Source organism: Scyliorhinus canicula, chromosome 20 (genome assembly GCF_902713615.1).
Source record: "Scyliorhinus canicula chromosome 20, sScyCan1.1, whole genome shotgun sequence".
NCBI lineage: Eukaryota > Metazoa > Chordata > Chondrichthyes > Carcharhiniformes > Scyliorhinidae > Scyliorhinus > Scyliorhinus canicula.
The window spans coordinates 60,910,208-60,929,125 of record NC_052165.1 but is presented as its reverse complement, the minus strand read 5'-3'; the positions used below and the strand labels follow the sequence as shown (position 1 = coordinate 60,929,125).

The 18,918-nt window shown below is 45.8% G+C and overlaps 1 protein-coding gene and 1 long non-coding RNA gene across 5 annotated transcripts in view; one reads left to right on the top strand and one right to left on the bottom strand.

Moving 5' to 3' along the window:
- LOC119955215 overlaps nucleotides 1-18,918 on the bottom strand; it is a 116,743-nt gene that overhangs the window by 76,643 nt on the left and 21,182 nt on the right. The window lies entirely within an intron of this gene.
- The window catches only part of parvb (parvin, beta), an 86,053-nt gene that overhangs the window by 58,631 nt on the left and 8,504 nt on the right, over nucleotides 1-18,918 (top strand). For all 4 annotated transcript variants that reach the window (XM_038781230.1, XM_038781228.1, XM_038781229.1 and 1 more), the window contains 4 exons: nucleotides 6,769-6,788; nucleotides 10,930-10,991; nucleotides 16,589-16,657; nucleotides 18,492-18,593. In XM_038781230.1, the coding sequence (XP_038637158.1) occupies nucleotides 6,769-6,788; nucleotides 10,930-10,991; nucleotides 16,589-16,657; nucleotides 18,492-18,593 (253 nt within the window). The remainder of the gene's footprint in view (nucleotides 1-6,768; nucleotides 6,789-10,929; nucleotides 10,992-16,588; nucleotides 16,658-18,491; nucleotides 18,594-18,918) is intronic.

Below are 18,918 nucleotides of genomic sequence, written 5' to 3'. Positions count from 1 at the left end.
CAAATTTATCTTCCAGTTCCTCCAGGCCCGCAAACCTTCCGCCAATAAACAGGTCCCTCAATTTACTGATGCCCGCCCTTTGCCACCCCCTAAATTCCCCATCCCGGTTCCCTGGGATGAACCATTGATTGCCACCCAATGGAGCCTCCATCGAGCACCCTGTTTCCCCCCTATGCCGTCTCCACTGTCCCCAGATTCTTAGGGTCGCCGCCACCACCGGGCTCGTGGTAAACCTCTTAGGGGAGAGCGGCAACAGCGCCGTTACCATGGCACCTAGGCTCGTACCTCTACATGACGCCATCTCCATTCTTTTCCACGCCGCCCCTCCCCCCTCCATCACCCATTTACGCACCATTGACACATATGGCCGCCCAATAGTACCCCAAAAGGTTGGGCAGCGCCAGCCCGCCTCTATCCCTCCCTCCTCCAGGAACACCCTCTTCACTCTCGGAGTCCCATGTTCCCACACAAAGCTCAAGATACTGCTAGTCACCCTCCTAAAGAAGGCCCTGGGGATGAAGATGGGCAGGCACTAAAAGAGGAATAAGAACCTCGGAAGCACCCTCCCCGCCAACGACAATGGCAGCATGTCCCACCTCTTGAACTCCTCCTCCATCTGATCCACAAGCCTGGTGAAATTATGCTTGTGAAGAGTCCCCCAGTCCCTGACCATCTGCACCCCCAGGTGCCTAAAACTCTCCCCTGCCCTCCGAAGCGGGAGCCTACCAATTCCTTCCTCCTGGTCCCCAGGGTGCACTAGAAACACCTCACTCTTGCCTAGATTTAGTTTATAGCCTGAAAAGGTCCCAAACTCAGCTAGCAGCTCCATCACCCCCGGCATCCCTCCCACCGGGTCCGCCACATACAGTAGCAGGTCATCGGCATGCAACGACACCCTATGTTCCTCCCCACCCCGCACCAAACCCCTCCACCTCCCTGAATCCCTCAACGCCATCGCCAACGGCTCGATTGCCAATGCAAACAACAAGGGGGACAGGGGGCAACCCTGACTGGTCCCTCGGTAAAGCCGGAAGTACTCCGACCTCCTCCCATTCATGGCCACACACGCCATCGGGGCCTCATATAGCAGCCTTACCCATCTAATAAACCCTTCACCAAATCCAAACCTCCCCAACACCTCCCATAAGTACCCCCATTCCACTCTATCGAAGGCCTTCTCCGCATCCAGCGCCACCACTATCTCAGCCTCCCCCTCAATCGCCGGCATCATGATGACATTCAAAAACCTCCGCACATTCGTGTTCAGCTGCCTTCCCTTAACAAAATCTGTCTGGTCCTCGTGTACAACCCCTGGCACATAGTCCTCTATCCTGGTGGCCAGGATTTTTGCCAGCACCTTGGTATCCACATTAAAGAGAGAGATGGGCCTGTATGAACAACACTGCTGGGGGTCCTTGTCCCTCTTTAAGATTAAAGAAATCAGCGCCCGCGACATTGTCGGGGGCAAAGTCCCCCCTTCCCACGCCTCATTAAGTGTCCGCACCAGCAAGGGGCCCACGAGGTCCACAAACTTTTTATAAAACTCCACCGGGAACCCATCTGGCCCCGGCGCCTTCCCTGACTGCATCTGCCCGATCCCCTTAACTAGCTCCTCCAGCTCAGTCGGCGCCCCCAACCCCTCCACCTGCTCCTCCTGCACCTTCGGGAAAGATAGCACTGTTTACCCAGACTCTGGTTACTGTAGGGCACTGTTTACCCAGACTCTATTTACTGTAGGGCCCTGTTTACCCAGACTCTGGTTACTGTAGGGCCCTGTTTACCCAGACTCTGGTTACTGTAGGGCACTGTTTACACAGACTCTATTTACTGTAGGGCACTGTTTATCCAGACTCTGGTTACTGTAGGGCACTGTTAACCCAGACTCTGGTTACTGTAGGGCACTGTTTATCCAGACTCTGGTTACTGTAGGGCACTGTTTATCCAGACTCTGGTTACTGTAGGGCCCTGTTTACCCAGACTCTGGTTACTGTAGGGCACTGTTTACCCAGACTCTTGTTACTGTAGGGCACTGTTTACCCAGACTCTGGTTACTTAAGGGCACTGTTTACACAGACTATTTACTGTAGGGCACTGTTTACCCAGACTCTGGTTACTGTAGGGCCCTGTTTACCCAGACTCTGGTTACTGTAGGGCACTGTTTACACAGACTATGGTTACTATAGGGCACTGTTTACACAGACTCTGGTTACTGTAGGGCACTGTTTACACAGACTCTGGTTACTGTAGGGCACTGTTTACACAGACTCTGGTTACTGTAGGGCACTGTTTACACAGATTCTAGTTACTAGGGCACTGTTCACACAGACTCTATTTACTGTAGGGCACTGTTTATCCAGACTCTGGTTACTGTAGGGCCCTGTTTATCCAGACTCTGGTTACTGTAGGGCACTGTTTATCCAGACTCGTTACTGTAGGGCCCTGTTTACCCAGACTATGGTTACTGTAGGGCACTGTTTACCCAGACTCTGGTTACTGTAGGGCCCTGTTTACCCAGACTCTGGTTACTGTAGGGCACTGTTTGTCCAGACTCTGGTTACTGTAGGGCCCTGTTTACCCAGACTCTGGTTACTGTAGGGCACTGTTTATCCAGACTCTGGTTACTGTAGGGCCCTGTTTACCCAGACTCTGGTTACTGTAGGGCACTGTTTATCCAGACTCTGGTTACTGTAGGGCCCTGTTTACCCAGACTCTGGTTACTGTAGGGCACTGTTTACCCAGACTCTTGTTACTGTAGGGCACTGTTTACCCAGACTCTGGTTACTGTAGGGCACTGTTTACACAGACTCTATTTACTGTAGGGCACTGTTTACCCAGACTCTGGTTACTGTAGGGCCCTGTTTACCCAGACTCTGGTTACTGTACTGTTTACACAGACTCTATTTACTGTAGAGCACTGTTTACCCAGACTCTGGTTACTGTAGGGCCCTGTTTACCCAGACTCTGGTTACTGTAGGGCACTGTTTACCCAGACTCTGGTTACTGTAGGGCACTGTTTACACAGACTATGGTTACTGTAGGGCACTGTTTACACAGACTCTGGTTACTGTAGGGCACTGTTTACACAGACTCTGGTTACTGTAGGGCACTGTTTACACAGATTCTAGTTACTGTAGGGCACTGTTTACCCAGACTCTGGTTACTGTAGGGCACTGTTTACACAGACTCTATTTACTGTAGGGCACTGTTTACACAGATTCTAGTTACTGTAGGGCACTGTTTACCCAGACTCTGGTTACTGTAGGGCACTGTTTACACAGACTCTGGTTACTGTAGGGCACTGTTTACACAGACTCTATTTACTGTAGGGCACTGTTTACACAGATTTTAGTTACTATAGGGCACTGTTTACACAGACTGGTTACTGTAGGGCACTGTTTACATAACCCCACATCCAACCGCCACGACGGGCGCTGGTCCCGCACCTCCCCCATCTCCAACTCTATCCAATGCGGAGCGTGGTCGGAGATTGCAATGGCCGAATACTCGGCCTCCTCCACTCTCGGAATCAGTCCCCTACTCACCACGAAGAAGTCTATCCGAGAATAAACCCTACATACGTGGGAGAAGAAAGAGTACACCGTATTGAAGTCCCCCCCCAAGGCTAGGAACCCTCCTAGCCACGAACCGTCCTCCATTGTACTTCCGTGGGTCATCTAACTTCTGCTGACCCCGGAAACTCCCGCCAAAAACCCGACCCCTCCCAAAGTGGGATCATCCCCCGTCCTGTCCCTCCTCCAGGCACCGCTCCAGCGCGAGGAAGAACCAGTTAAGGCCCCCCCCCCCCGTCATCGTCTCCACCCCCCAGCCCTGCAACGCGGGAAACCAGAGGAAAGCCCGCACTGCCGCACCACACCCTTCTGACGCAGCTCCCAAATACCAGCCCCACTCCATACCCCCAACCCGATATAGAATACAACAAACCCCCGCAAGATACAAAACTCAAACAATGCCCCCCAACAAAAAACAGAACAACACCACAATAAATTACCACATCAAAATTACAAAAATACAGAAAAAGAGAACACAGCAACAGCAGAAACCAGCAATAAAGCGTTACAACTGACCCCGCAACCCCCAACCCCTAGTTCGAGTCCAGTTTCTCCATCCACACGAAGGCCCACGCCTCCTCCGGGAATCAAAATAATAATGCCGATCCAAATAAGGTACCCACAGGCGCGTAGGCTGTAACATTCCAAACTTTATCTTCTTATAAAGCACCTCCTTTGTCCGATAAAACCCGGACCGCCACTTAGCCACCTCCGCACTCCAATCCTGGTAGATCCGTACTACCCCATTCTCCCAATTGCTGCTCTTCACCTTCTTGTCCCAGCGCAGCACACACTCCCGATCACTGAACCGGTGGAACCTCACCAGCACCGCACGCGGGGGTTCGTTCTCCTTAGGCCTCCTGGCCAGTACTCTGTGGGCTCCCTCCAGCTCCAGGGGCAGATGGAAAGATCCTGCCCCCATTAGCGAGTTCAGCATCGTGGCCATGTAGGTTGTCCGATCCGACCCCTCCAGCCCCTTTGCAAGGCCCAAGATCCTCAGATTCTTCCGCCTCATGCGGTGATCAAGCTCCTCGAAGCGGTCTTGCCACTTCTTGTGGAGTACCTCGTGCCCCTCCACCTTACTCACGAGGACCACGGCCGCCTCCTCTCGTTCAGTGGCCTGCGCCTGCAACGCCTGGATGGCAACACCCTGGGTCGTCTGAATCTCCGAGAGCTTTTTATTCGTTTCCTGCAGAGAGCTCAGCACCTCAGCCTTAAAATCTGCAAAACAGCGCAGGAGAACAGCTTGCTGCTCCTGGGCCCACTGCTTCCACTCCTCTGGTGCTCTGCCGGCCGCCATCTTGGAATCCTTCCCCCGTTTTTTCTGGGGAGCTGCTGCCGTTTTTTTTCCCCTTTCCACTCCGAGTTCGAGTCATGAAATGCAGAGAAAGTCGATCAGCACACCTTCTCCCACCGGGAGACGTCGAAAAAATTCCATTTGGGCTCTAAAAAGAGCCGAAAAGTCCGTTGGAATCGGGAGCTCCCAAATGTGCGGCTTCCTACGTCATCGCCGCCACCAGAAGTCCGTGAACAACTTGTTGATATGTTCATTGGCAACAGCTACTCTGATGTCTTTGTGGCACAGGTAACAGATTCTATATCTCGGTTTAAAATTGCTAATGGGTTTATTAAGAAATAAAATTAGAAGCAAGTCAAACAGCAAATGATTTAAATGGAGGAACAAATTCATGTGCAATTCTTTATTCATCTCTTGTCTGTGCAATTTTATGGCAATAATGGAATTGACAAGCTGAGAAAAAGCTCCAGTATTTATTTATCCATCTGTCAGGTACACAAGACTGTCTCAGAAGCATTTTCTTTGCTTTGGCGTGAATGGGGCCCCCTTTTGTTTAAATGACTACTATCTGTTACCCCTCCACCTTCGCTGGCTGACATTCTTCAGAAGGTATCATTACAAAGATAAATTTTGTTGGTTAAGAAATCCAACTAATTTCCTGATTTCATGAAGATTTCCTTCCCTCCTCAGACCCCCTGTGATGTTAGCTCTTTGAGTGACCTGCACATGTGCTGAAGTAATTGCATTTTTATACAAGTATTGACATATTGGATAGGCCTGGCAGCCGATTAGCATTAGCATCTCCAGATAAGAACACTACCTGTGGCTATTGAGTGGATTCCATGCTCTGCATAAACTTCCAGATATCCCACTGAAGCATATTTGTAGGTCATTTCAATAACCAACTACAGTGAATCCCCAGGTTAGGTACATATCGTCAGATACACATTGCAGCTCCTTGTGCTCTGCTTCAAATAAAAACATCTGCAAAGTGTGCGGGCCATTTCTATTTTCTTCACCAGCAATCCGTATGGTTTGCTTCAGTGAGACTGCCACCCAAAATTCAGATGTGATCTATGGCCCTGTGCTTATGAGAAATTGAAATTACCTGTACTTGGAGTCATTGAAGTGAGAAAATATCCCATCAATCTGGATTGGATTAAAATGTGGGATCTGAAAGTGAAGGGGCCAGCTGTACAGTACAAATTTGGGTGTATTTCATATTTTGGTGTGCTAAATTAAGAATCCACTCTTTCTGCATATCATTTTCACAGAAAAACTTCAATAGCCCTGTTTAATCTGTCCCTTTCCCTGTCACATGATGTGAGAAAACATCAGAAGAAAAAGCAAACAGTAAAGTTATTTTTTAAAGAAAGGTACTGACAATATATAATCCATTCTCGGGGTTACGATGGCTGGGTTTGGTTCCACGGTTAGTTGATCTCATGGCACAACTGGACCTACTCTCCTAATCTGTCATTATTATTTAAATAACACAGCTTTTGCCAAATTCTCTAAAATTTGATGCATTGACTGTCTTATTCAAAAACGGTTAACAGTTGTCCTGCTATAAATGAGAGATAAGGACAGCACCGTGGTTAGCACAGCTGCCTCACAGCACCAGGGATCCAAGTTCAGTTCCCGCCTTGGGTGACTGTGTAGAGTTTGCTCTTTCTCCCAGTGTCTGCGTGGGTTACCTCCAGGTGCTCTGGTTCCCCCCGCACTCCAATGATGTGCAGGTTAGGTGGAGTTATGGGGTTATGAGGATGGGGTGGGGAGTGGGCCTAGGTAGGGTGTTAAATGGCCTCATTCTGCATGGCAGGTATTCTATGGTTCTATTCTATAACTTAACCATAGTTTGTTTGGTCCTAAGTCTTAACTGATGTGTTTTCTCTATTGCAGGATGATGATGGGGAGATTTGGTAAGTAAAGAAGAAGCACCAAATAGTTTTTTTTATTCTGTTGATTTTTTGTGCAATGTGGCATTGTACCTTTATTGGGAATGCATACCTTATGTTGTTGAACTTTTAAACCAGATCTTCACTAACACTCAAATCTATAAACTATATGAGCAGTCCTCACTTTGGTGAAAGACCAGATTTCTTTTTAAACCAGATCTTCACTAACGCTCAAATCAATAAACTATTTGAGCAATCCTCACTTTGGTGAAAGACCAGATTTCTTTTTTAAAATATGAAAAATGCTGCCAGGTCAGGCCTGATTCGAAATTTATCATAGAAACTAGTAACATATTATAACCCATAAGAGAAAATTCTGGAAAATCTCAGTAGGTCTGGCAGCATCTGTAGGGAGAGAAAAGAGCTAGCGTTTCGAGTCCCGATGACCCTTTGTCAAAGCATATTTTAATCATGTGTAGACCATTTTTGAAGAAATTATCACCAGCTAAATGCAAGTCAGAATATAACACAGTAATACAGTCTAGCTGCCAGGGTATTCATCGAACTAAAAGAAAGCTCTCCTAATAACAGTGGGGAAATGCAATAGTTTTTCGGGTACTGATTTGTATGGGTCAGGATCGCCTCAGATTTAATTCCTGCTCTGTGCTGAATTATTTGATCTCATTTGGGGCAGTCAGCAGAGTGATTACAGTAATTACCCAAAGTTGTTCTCCGCTTGAATTCCCATTATCCTGGTGCTGTTCAGTGACACCTGCTGGAATATATGTTGGCTCGGGATGGGGGTAGGGAGGGGGAGATGACAGAATCAAGTTCAGTTACATTATTTTCTCCTTTTTATGGTACTGTCTAGATTTGTACCAAAACATCTATTTGGGTGCAATATCTGGAGAATGCTGATACCTGTGTAAATATGCCCCAGCATGAGTATTCAACCTCGGAAAAATGATGGCAGCCAAATGGATGTGAAATCCTCCATTGTCTCCCTGTGCTAAAGTTCTTTTATTTACAGGATTACAGCACATCAATATAATATCTTGGATTTTTAAAAATAGAATGATGAATTCTTTTCATTAATATGCAATATTCAATCCCCTCTTATTTTTTAAAGAGCCAGAGTTACTTTTTTATTTATTCATTCATGGGATTTATTCATTCTTGGGATGCGAAAATTGTTGGCACGGCTAATGTATATTGCCCCTCCTTAAATACCCTTGAGAAGGTGATAGTGAGCTGCTGCCTTGGGACTCCATGTGGAGTAGGTACACCCATTGCGCCATAAGAGAGTGAGTTCCAGGATATTGATATGGCGACCATGAAGGAACACTGATAATAGTTCCAAGTCAGGGTGGTAACTTGGAGGGCAATTTCAAGGTGGTTATCTCATGACTCCGCTGCCTTTGTCATTCTAGATGATAGATGTCAGGTTTGGAAAGTGCTGTCAAAGGTCCTAGGGACATTGTGTATCTTGTAGATGGTATACACTGCTGTATCTGTGTACCCAGTAGACAAAGAAGTGAATGTTTACGGTGGTGGATTATGTTTACGGCGCTAGTTATGTGAGCTGTCTTGTCTTAATGTTGAGCTGCTAGAGTTGTTGGAACTGCACTCATCTAGGAAAATGGGGAGTATTCTATCAAACTTGTGCTTTGTAGTGGGGGAAGGCTTTTGGTGAGTCAAGAGATAAGAAACTTTCCACATGAGTTCTCAGCTTCTGACCGTCTCTTGGAGCTACAGTATTTATAAGGCTGGTCCAGTTCAGTTTCTTGCCAATAGTAACTCCCAGGATGCTGATAGTGGGGATTCAGTGATGCTGATAGTGGGGACTCAGTGATGCTAATGCTCTTGAATGTCGAGGGCTTGTGTGGCGCAAATGCCATTTATCAGCTCAAGTCTGAATGCTGTCCAGGTCTATCTGCGTATTAGCAGGGACTGCTTCCCTATCTGTGGTGCTGAGGAAGGCATTGAACACTGCAGTCATAAGCGACTGTTTCCACTTCTTACTTTATGTTGGAGGGAAGTCATTGATGAAGCCGCTGAAGGTGATTGGACCGAGGACACTGTGAGGAACTTTGCTCTTTGTGGTTTTTATAAATTACTTAAATGAGGAAGTGGAAGGGTGGGTTAGTAAATTTGCCGATGACATGAAGATTGGTGGAGTTATAGATAGTGTCAAGGGCTGTTGCAGGTTACAACAGGACATTGACAGGATGCAGAGCTGGACTGAGAAGTGGCATATGGAGTTCAAACTAGATAAATGTGAAGTGATTCATTTTGGAAGGTCGAATTTGAATGCTGAATACAGGGTTAAAGGCAGGATTCTTGGAAGTGTGGAGAGACAGAGGGATCTTGGGGTCCATATAGATCCCTCAAAGTTGCCACCCAGATGGAGAGGGTTGTTGAGAAGGAATATGGTGTGTTGGCTTTCATTAACAGGAGGATTGAGTTTAAAAGCTGTGAGGTTTTGCTGCAGCTTTATAAAACCCTGGTTAGACCACACTTGGAATATTGTGTCCAGTTCTGGTCGCCTCATTATAGGAAGGATGTGGATGCTTTGGAGAGAGAGTACAAAGGAGATTTACCAGGATGCTGCCTGGACTGGAGAGCATGTCTTATGAAGAAAGGTTGAGGGAGCTCGGGCTTTTCTCATTTGAGCGAAGAAGGAATAGAGGTGTACACGGTGATGAGAGGCATGGATAGCCAGAGACTTTTCCCCAGGGTGGAAATGGCTGTCTCGAGGGGACAAAATTTTACGGTGATTGGAGGAAGGTATAGGGGAGTTTCAGAGGTATGTTCTTTACACAGAGTGGTGGGTGCGTAGAATGCACCGCCAGCGGATATAGTGGAGTCAGAGTCATTAGGGGCATTTAATTGACTCTTGGACAGGAACATGGACAGCAGTAAATTGAAGGGGTGTAGATTAGGTTGATCTTAGATTAGGATAAATGATCGGCACAGCATCGATGGCTGAAGGGCCTGTACTGTGCTGCACTGTTCTATGTTCTAACTCCTGCAGCGATGTGCTAGGGAATAGATTTCTATTACTATAAGGAATTAAATGAAACTTTGCTGTACAGGATGAAGTGGTTGTGTTTTCTCTATCGGTGGGGGGGGGGTAATTATCTGACCACCTGTTATACTGAACTCAGTGCCACTCTTGCACCAACATATGCATGGTTGAATGAGAACATGTCCAAATCTTGTTTTGTTTTGCGTTTTACATGCAGCCTTCAATCTGCACCTCTTAGTGTCGGTACAGTTCAAATCAAGAACATGCTGTGTCTACAGTAATGGGTCGCTCATCTACAACCCTTTGTGATTCAAAATATCTCATTCACAAGAGCTCTCTCACTTCCATTGATAATTTTCGACCTTAGAGTCACACAGGCACGGAGGTTCAAGGTTTGATTTCCAGTCTTGGGACACGAGTTACATTTATCTGAGCCAATGTAAGGATTTTAAAATTGGCTTGACTTTCCGGGGTCGAGGAGGGGGGGATGTTGAGGATTCCACTCTTGGTCACTCTACTACAATCCTTGTGAAAAATGCACAAGTTAACAGGTGAAGAGAATTTTGAAAGATGCTTTTGGCTCTTTTTTCCAGATCACACCTGAATAATGACACTTGGATGAGATCCCAGTGAGTGCTCAGCAATTTCTGCCCAGCTCTGTAGGAACATAGCCATGCAACAGCCTAAAAGGCACTGCTCAGACTACCTCCTTTTAATGAATAATCTGTTAATGCAGGCATGCAAAGAAAGGGACATGCGCTGGAATAAACAGGGAAATATAGAGAAAATAAATTTTAAACTTGGTGCCCATCCCACATAGAGAGAATAAATCATAGAATCCCTACAGTGCAGAAGGTGTTCATTCAACCAATCATATCTGCACCAACCCTCCAAAAGAACACCCCAAGTAGGCTCTCGCCCCCACCCTATCCTGGTAATCCAGTAACCTCACCTAAACCTTTGGACACTAAGGGGCAATTTAACATGGCCAATCCACCTAACCTGCATAGCTTTGGACTGTGGGAGGAAACTGGAGCACCCAGAAGGAAATCCATGTAGAGATGATGAGAGTTTTTAGAACTAAGTGTTTAAATTACAGTTTGAATAATTCCATTGCATTCTCATTTGTTATTTCAGAGCGAGATGCATTTGATACACTGTTCGACCACGCACCTGATAAGCTCAGTGTTGTTAAGAAGGTAAATTCCTCAATGAAAATGAAAATGTCTGAATTTCTGAAATAATACTCTACTTTCAATTAACAGATTGAATAAAATGTGCTGATGTGAAATTTCTAAAGTCGTGGAACAAGTGATGAGTCATTTATGTATTCTTCTGTGAAGTATCACAACCTATTCACCTATTATGCCAAAGCTTGTGTTAGGTTTTCAATTGGACCCATTTACTGTAATCCTATTGATTTGTCCTTTCTGTGCATTATTTTTATTCCTCTTCTGCAACTACCTGCTTAATTCCCATTGAAATACCTGCGCATTCTGGGCCTACCTGAGGGTGCGGAGGGGTCAGACGCAAGCTCATTTGTGACCATGCTATTGGGGTCCCTATGGGGTCAGAAGCATTCCCTCGGCCTCTGGAACTGGATGGGGCGCACAGAGTCCTTGCAAGGAAGCCCAAAACGAATAAACCGCCGAGGGCCATGGTGGTACGGTTCCACCGCTTCTCAGATAGAGAAAATGTCCTGCGATAGGCTAAAAAGGAGCGGAGCAGCAGGTGGAGAACAGCGTAATCCGCATCTACCAGGACCTGGGAGCAAAACTGGCCAAGAGGCGTGCTGGATTCAACCGTGCTAGGGCGGCCCTCCACAGCAAAGGGGTGAAGTTCGGGCTGCTGCATCCGGCGAGGCTGTGGGTCATGTATCAAGATCGCCACCATTACTTTGATATACCGGACGAGGTGTGGAATTTCATCAAGCAAGAAAAGTTGGACTCGAACTAAAGGACAGCCACACTGGGATATTACTCTGGTGGGGACGGTAATTGCCGAGTAGCCGGAGACAGCGACATTATGTTGTTTCCTCTTATTTTTGTTTGTTCCCTGTTTCTTAAGCCATGTTTTTGGCTTTTGCAGAACTTGGCCGCAGAGGGAGGAAGGGGGCCCTATACGTAGGGCTGCTATCCTGGCAGCTGGAGCCGTTTCTTTGATGGGGCCGGGTTTGCGCCCGGTATTTGTTGTTTGTTTTGCTGAGTGGAGGGGACGGAAAATGTTCTTTGGGGGCTGCTGAAGCAGATAAGTTGGGCTTTCCATAGGGAGGGAGGAGCCCACAAAATGAGGCACCTGAGTAATCGGAGACAACATGGGTCAGCTGACTCACGGAATCGTAATGGGGGAGAACCAGTGTCAAGCGGGTGCTTGACTTAGAGGTTTGGGATCACGGGGCTGCTGGGGGGAGGATGGGATGCTGCTTGGCTGACAGAAAAGGTGCCAACATGGGGGAACAGAGTGAGAGTCAGAGGGGGACCTCCAATTGGAGGGCTCGAATAAGCGGGGAACGCGGGCCCGTGGCTGGCTGAAAAAGGGAGATGGCTAGTCAGCAGAGGGTGGGGTCAGCCCCCCATCCAGGTTGATCACGTGGAATGTGCGGGGCCTGAATGGGCCGGTCAAGAGGTCTCGCGTGTTCTCGCACCTAAAGGGGTTAAAGGCAGACGTAGCCATGCGACAGGAGACGCACCTAAAACTTGCGGACCAAACAAGATTGAGAAAAGGGTGGGTGGGCCAGGTGTTCCATTCGGGGCTGGATTCAAAGACCAGAGTAGCAGCAATCCTGGTCAGCAAACGGGTGGCTTTTGAGGCAGGGAATATTGTAGCTGACAAGGGGGGCAGATACATAATGGTCAGCGTGAAACTGCGGGGAACTCAGGAGGTGCTAGTGAATGTTCACGCCCCGAACTGGGGCAATGTGGAATTTATGAGATGCATGCCGGGTAAAATTGCAGACTTGGACTCACACAGTCTGATTATGGGGGGTGACTTTAACACAGTTATAGACCCTGGACTGGACCGGTCACATCCCAGATCAGGGAAGTGACCAGTGGCGGCTAAAGAACTGAGGGGATACATGGAACAGGTTGGGGGGTGGGGGGGGCGTAGACCCGTGGAGATTCACCCGACTTTAGGATTCGGTGAGGGGTTCATAGGTTGGGTTCAGCTACTCTACCAGGCTCCCGTGGCAAGTGTGTGCATGAACAGGGTGAGGCTGGAATACTTTAGGCTCCACCGGGCCTTGCGATTGAGCCGCTGGCCATAGCGCTGTGGACTTCAAAGAACTGGCGGGGGTTGGTGGAGGGGGAGGGGGGCGGTGGAGCATTGGGTCTCGCTTTATGCGGATGATCTGCTCCTGGACATTTCGGACCCACTAGAGGTCATGCAGATTCTGAGGGACTTTGGCAATTTCTCGGGGTACAAACTGAACAAGAGGAAAAGCGAGATGTTTGTGATCCAAGCTAAGGGGCAGGAAAAAGGACTGGGAGAGCTTCCGCTGAAGTTGGCCGAGAAGAGTTTTCGGTACCTAGGTATACAGGTAGCTCGAAAGTGGGATGCCCTCCACAAGCTTAATCTATCTCGGCTGGTAGAGCAGATAGAGGGGGACTTCAAAAGGTGGGACTTGCTCCCGCTATCTCTAGCGGGGAGGGTGCAGACTGTTAAGATGATGGTCCTCCCCAGATTTCTGTTCGTCTTCCAGTGCCTTCCCATCTTCATCCCTAAGTACTTCTTTAAGCGGGTGAACAAGATCATCTCGGGATTCGTAAGGGCAAATAAGACCCCACGAGTAATGAGACTTTACCTAGAGCGCAGTTGGGGGTAGGGGGTGGGGGGGTGGCTGGCGCTGCAGAACTTTTGCAGCTACTATTGGGTGGCTAATATGGCCATGATTAGGAAATGTGTATTGAGGGAGGGGTCGACGTGGGAGCGGTTAGAGGCGGCCTCATGTAAAGGTACCAGCCTAGGGGCACTGTTAACGGCACCTCTACCATTCTCGCCAGCCCACTATTCCTCCAGTCTGGTGGTGGTGGCGGCATTAAAGATCTGGGGTCAGTGGAGAAGGCACAGGGGGGTGGAGGGAGCCTCAGTCTGGACCCCGATACATAATAATCACAGATTTGTTCCGGGCAAGATAGATGGAGGGTTTCAAAGCTGGCATAGGGTAGGCATTAAAAGAATGGAGGACCTGTTCATAGACGGACCTTTCCCAGCCTGAAAGCGCTAGAGAAGAAATTCAGTTTGCCCCCTGGAAATGCTTTCAGATACCTTCAAGTACGCGCCTTTCTGAAAAAAACAGGTGGTATCATTCCTGCTGCCACCCCCTCGCAGGATACAGGATAGGGTGGTCTCCGGCATCTGGTAGGGGAGGGGAAGATTTCAGACATCTACCGGGAACTTCAGGAGGTGGAGGAAGCCCCAGTAGAGGAGCTTTAGGGCAAATGGGAGGAGGAGTTGGATGCGGGCCAGATGCGGGGGGGGGGGGGGGGGGGAATCGTTACGTTGTATTCTTTTCTTTGTATATAAGGTTAATGTTTATTTTGTTCTGTTAATTGTTGCATACGGCTATGCAAAAATTTTGTTTTGACAAAAATTTGAATAAAAGTAATTTATAAAAAAATGTTTTAAATATTCCCATTGAAATAGTATTGGAGTCAACATCAACTTAACATCCACTTGACAACACCCCATGTTTTGATAACGTTTTGCGTACAAAAATGATGTTTGAAATGTTCTCTTGGTTTTTCTAGTCATAATCTCCAATCTGTGCTGTCTTCTTAACGATTCACCAGCAAGCAGGAATGACTTTTCCCTATTTACCACCGTTTATAATTTTTAAAACCTTGATTTGATCACAAATGGGCAGATATATTGAATTCAATTTTGCAATCGGGGGATATGAACTGTTCATTCAACATCATAACCACAAGGCTACCATATTTAGCACAGGGCTAATTCGCTGGCTTTGAAAGCAGACCAAGCAGGCCAGCAGCATGGTTCGATTCCCGTAACAGCCTCCCCGAACAGGCGCCGGAATGTGGCGACTAGGGGCTTTTCACAGTAACTTCATTTGAAGCCTACTCGTGACAATAAGCGATTTTCATTTCATTTCATATTGGCCAAGTAGCTTGAGTATGCTAAAAAGTATCTATTATTTTTGATATCTTCATATTATAGGGCAATTTTTAATTGCTGGTAATGGAAGCTACTGATAATGGAGTTGTTTTACCCATCAAATAATTCATCTTCATTGGCTATCAATATCCTGTGGGTTACCAGAAACTGAACTGGACTCACCACATAAATATAGTGGCAACAAGAACAGGTCAGAGGCTAGGCATTCTGTGGCGAATAACTCACCACTTGATTCTCCAAAGCCTGTCCACAATCTTCAAGGAACAGATCTGAGGTGTGATGGAATACTCTCCCCATGCCTGGATGAGTGCAGTTTCAACGACTTTCAAGAACCTCAACATCGTCCAGGACAAAGCAGCCCACTTGATCAGCACTCCATCCACAAATATTCACTCCCTCTGCCACCATCCTGCACAGTGGCATCTACAAGATGCACTGCAGAAACTCAGCAATATTCCTTTGACAGCAGCCTCCAAACCCACGGCCACTACCAAGGATGGCAGGCACATGGGAAGACCACCACCTGCAGGTTCCTCCAGGCATCCTGACTTGGAACTACATCGCCTTCCCTTCACTGTCAGTGGGTGAAAATCCTCAAACCCCCCTCCCTATCTGCAGTGTGTGGGGATTGGTACACCACATGGACTGCAGCTGTTCAGAAGGCAGCACATTACCACCTTCTCATCGGCAATTAGGGATGGGCTAAAAGTGCTGGCCTAGTCAACAACTCCCGCATCCCATAATTGAATTTTAAAGAAACATGATGGACAGCTCATCTGCTAATACCAGTTTACTATTACATGCTAACTAATCCATATACGAATAAGCAGTCATATTTACTGAAAAGGAGTGAGTTTGTAAAGAGCAAATTTGTACCTGTGAAGATCCAAATTGTCATGTGGCCTCGAATTGGCAACTAGGTTTGAGAAGAGGGTTTTAGATAAACATATTTGAGGGTTATGGACATTAAAGTCTAATTTGATCATGTTTAGGAGGATAGTCAGGAGTGACAACTTTGGCCATTCCTTTCCTTTCCTCCTCTGCTTGTATCAAGATACACGGGATAACTGTGTTCCACTTGCTGATATTCGGTAATGCAATGCAGATGAGGGATCACACCTATAACCTTTCTGTTTTATGTTACTGAGAACCTTTCCTCTTCGTGAATTTTACTCAGTTGTGAAAGCAAAGCATCCAAATGGTTCATGAGGGCAGATATATTGTTGCACCTTAGTGAGTATTCAAAGCTGAACAAAAATACATTTTATATGTAAGAGCCTGTTCGAGATTAATTAGAAAACATTAAAGGAGTTCATGCACAGTATCCTTACTCCGGGTAATGCTCCTTTTAAATGGTAATGTAAAAGGCTTTTCACAATTACTTCATTGAAGCCTACTTGTGACAATAAGCGATTATTATTATTATTATTTGCAGACTGTCATATTTATATTGAAGTATAAAATATGATCACATGGTTTTGTGAAAAGCCCTATGTACGACATTTTACCATTTAAAATTATAACTAACAAAATCCATATGCCTTTTAATTTTTTCATAGTAAAGCTTCGCAATAGTTTTCTTTCAGCTGCAACTGGTTCGTGACATACCTTGATATGAAAATGAATAGAGCATTGATTTTTTTAAATAATTTTATTTTTCCAGTCACTTATCACATTTGTGAATAAACACCTAAACAAGCTTAACCTGGAGGTGACGGAACTGGAAACACAGGTATAAATATTTGTAAAATATCCAGTATGTTTCTATAGCAGTACACTTACTGTCATTGATTTCTAGGAAGTGCATTTATCACTTGTACAGGACACATTTACAATTGCTTCATTAATCATGAGAAAACTTTTGTCCATAAGATACCCCATATGTCAGAGCCTGCAGTCTATCCTCATTTGAGAAAAACCTTACAAACCAACTCTATAAAAGGGTCCAAGGATCCTTGGTGATTGTATGTTGGTAGAGGATAAATAGTAGTGACTATGACAATTGTCCATTTCATTTTGACATTTGAAGGAAAGCTGTGAATGTGATGGTCGTCACTAATGTGCCATCAGCTTGACGGGGGAAACAAGTGTTTGACAAACTGTTTTAAATTTTGTTGATAAACACAATTACTGCAAAGCTAACTCGTAGCTTTCCCCCCCCACCCCAGAGTCAGGGTGACAAATGGCTGTGCTCATTTATAGTCTCAATGTGTCATAATGTTTACTGCCAGAGCTTCATAAAGGGCAAGATGCAGCAAATACAAATCCATCCATCATTAGTTTCTGTCTGAAGTGGCACACAGCAGATTTATGTGGGGCTCAGCTTTTTGCTATTTATTATCGATGTTTAGTGTCATTTCAGACTGGTTCAGTCACGAGCATCCATTCACATTGTCCTCTACCACTGGCATCTGAAATTTTCCTGCACTTCCAACTGCTTTTAGTTAAATTGGTGGATAGTAACATTTACATTTTCTAAATGACATATTGAAGTGAATAAACCTAATTTATGAATAGATATCTCCACCTTAAATGGAATCCACTGTCACAGCTTCCTCACCCGCCTGCTGTCCTTTGAGGCACTAGGTACAGCTGCTTTCAGTCTTTTTTTTTACTGCCTTCCTGCCTGTCTGCTAGCCCTCCACCCAATAACAACAAATAATATTGTGGGAATGTAGTGATTTAAAAAAATTAATTAATTAGATTTCTTTGATATTAGAGCAGCTATGCATCAAGTTAATACAATGGATGCAATTTTTGAACCATGCTGCATCAGGAAATTTTCATGCAAATGGGAAAGTCTCTTGCATTTATTTTATATTCATAAATAAGTTGCTTTCATAAGATAAGCACAGGTAATGAAGGCCTTTTTGACTGTCCTGGGTCATCCATCTCAACAGGTCCTCTGTCAGATCTGGATATGAAGTGAATGCAGGGTTTGATGTCATCATCTGTTCTATTCAAAAGTCTTTTCAGAGTGTTTATTGCTCATTCTGTGTATTAAAAACTCCCTGACATTGGTCTTCAGTTGCCTTTCACTAGTTTGAACCTGTTCCTCATTCTCTTGTCGGGATACAGAAATAATGTTCAGAGTTATCATTCCCATACAGATTTTTCTTTTCTTCATTATACTTCTGCATCAGATCACCCCACAATTATCTCCTTTCAAGGCTGAACAATGCAATTTTCTCGATTCCTCATGACACGATGATCTAATGACTGGAGTTGTCTCCTGGTTCTTCCCTGCACTGGCTCCATGGCTTGACTGTACCATTTGTGTAGCCCTGAAACTGGACACAGAATCATGGTATTTTCTAACCAGAGTGCTGTGCACAGACTGTATTGCAACCATTCTGTGCTTGTGTTAATACATGTCATTCTCCAATTTGAACGCCAATCCCACAACCGTCTTTTTCAGCTTTCTGTTTCTGATCATTTCTTTTCCATGTTGATCAGATATGTTGTGCTGATTTTCAGAATTTAAGCATTTATGGGGTAATTTTGATTAGCTATTTCATTTAAGAAGCAGAAGTGCCTATTATTCTAATATACTCCCTTGATGCCAGTTTGCAGATGGTGTGTACTTGGTGCTGCTTATGGGCCTTCTCGAAGATTATTTTGTTCCCCTCTACAACTTTTATCTGACACCAGAAAGTTTTGAACAGAAGGTTAGTACTATAAAATGCAGTGGAAACTCATTAAATCAATTGCATCTGAGACTTGTGAGCATTTATTTATTGTGAGCTTAGAATCGCGCAGGTATATGCCACTATATCAGCATAGTTAATGTTTGTGTGCTATTATTAATTGTGGTGCGCAAGTTATGATGGCCTTTGAGACGGAGGCCCTAATGGCAAGGAAAATTTGTAATTACTTCAAAATGTGGCTTGATGATCTTTGACCTGGAAGCAATACCAGAATAAATTTAAATACAACAGCCGTGTGGCACACAGGCACAAATAGAAAGGGTGAGCTGGTTTCTGCCTTTGGAGA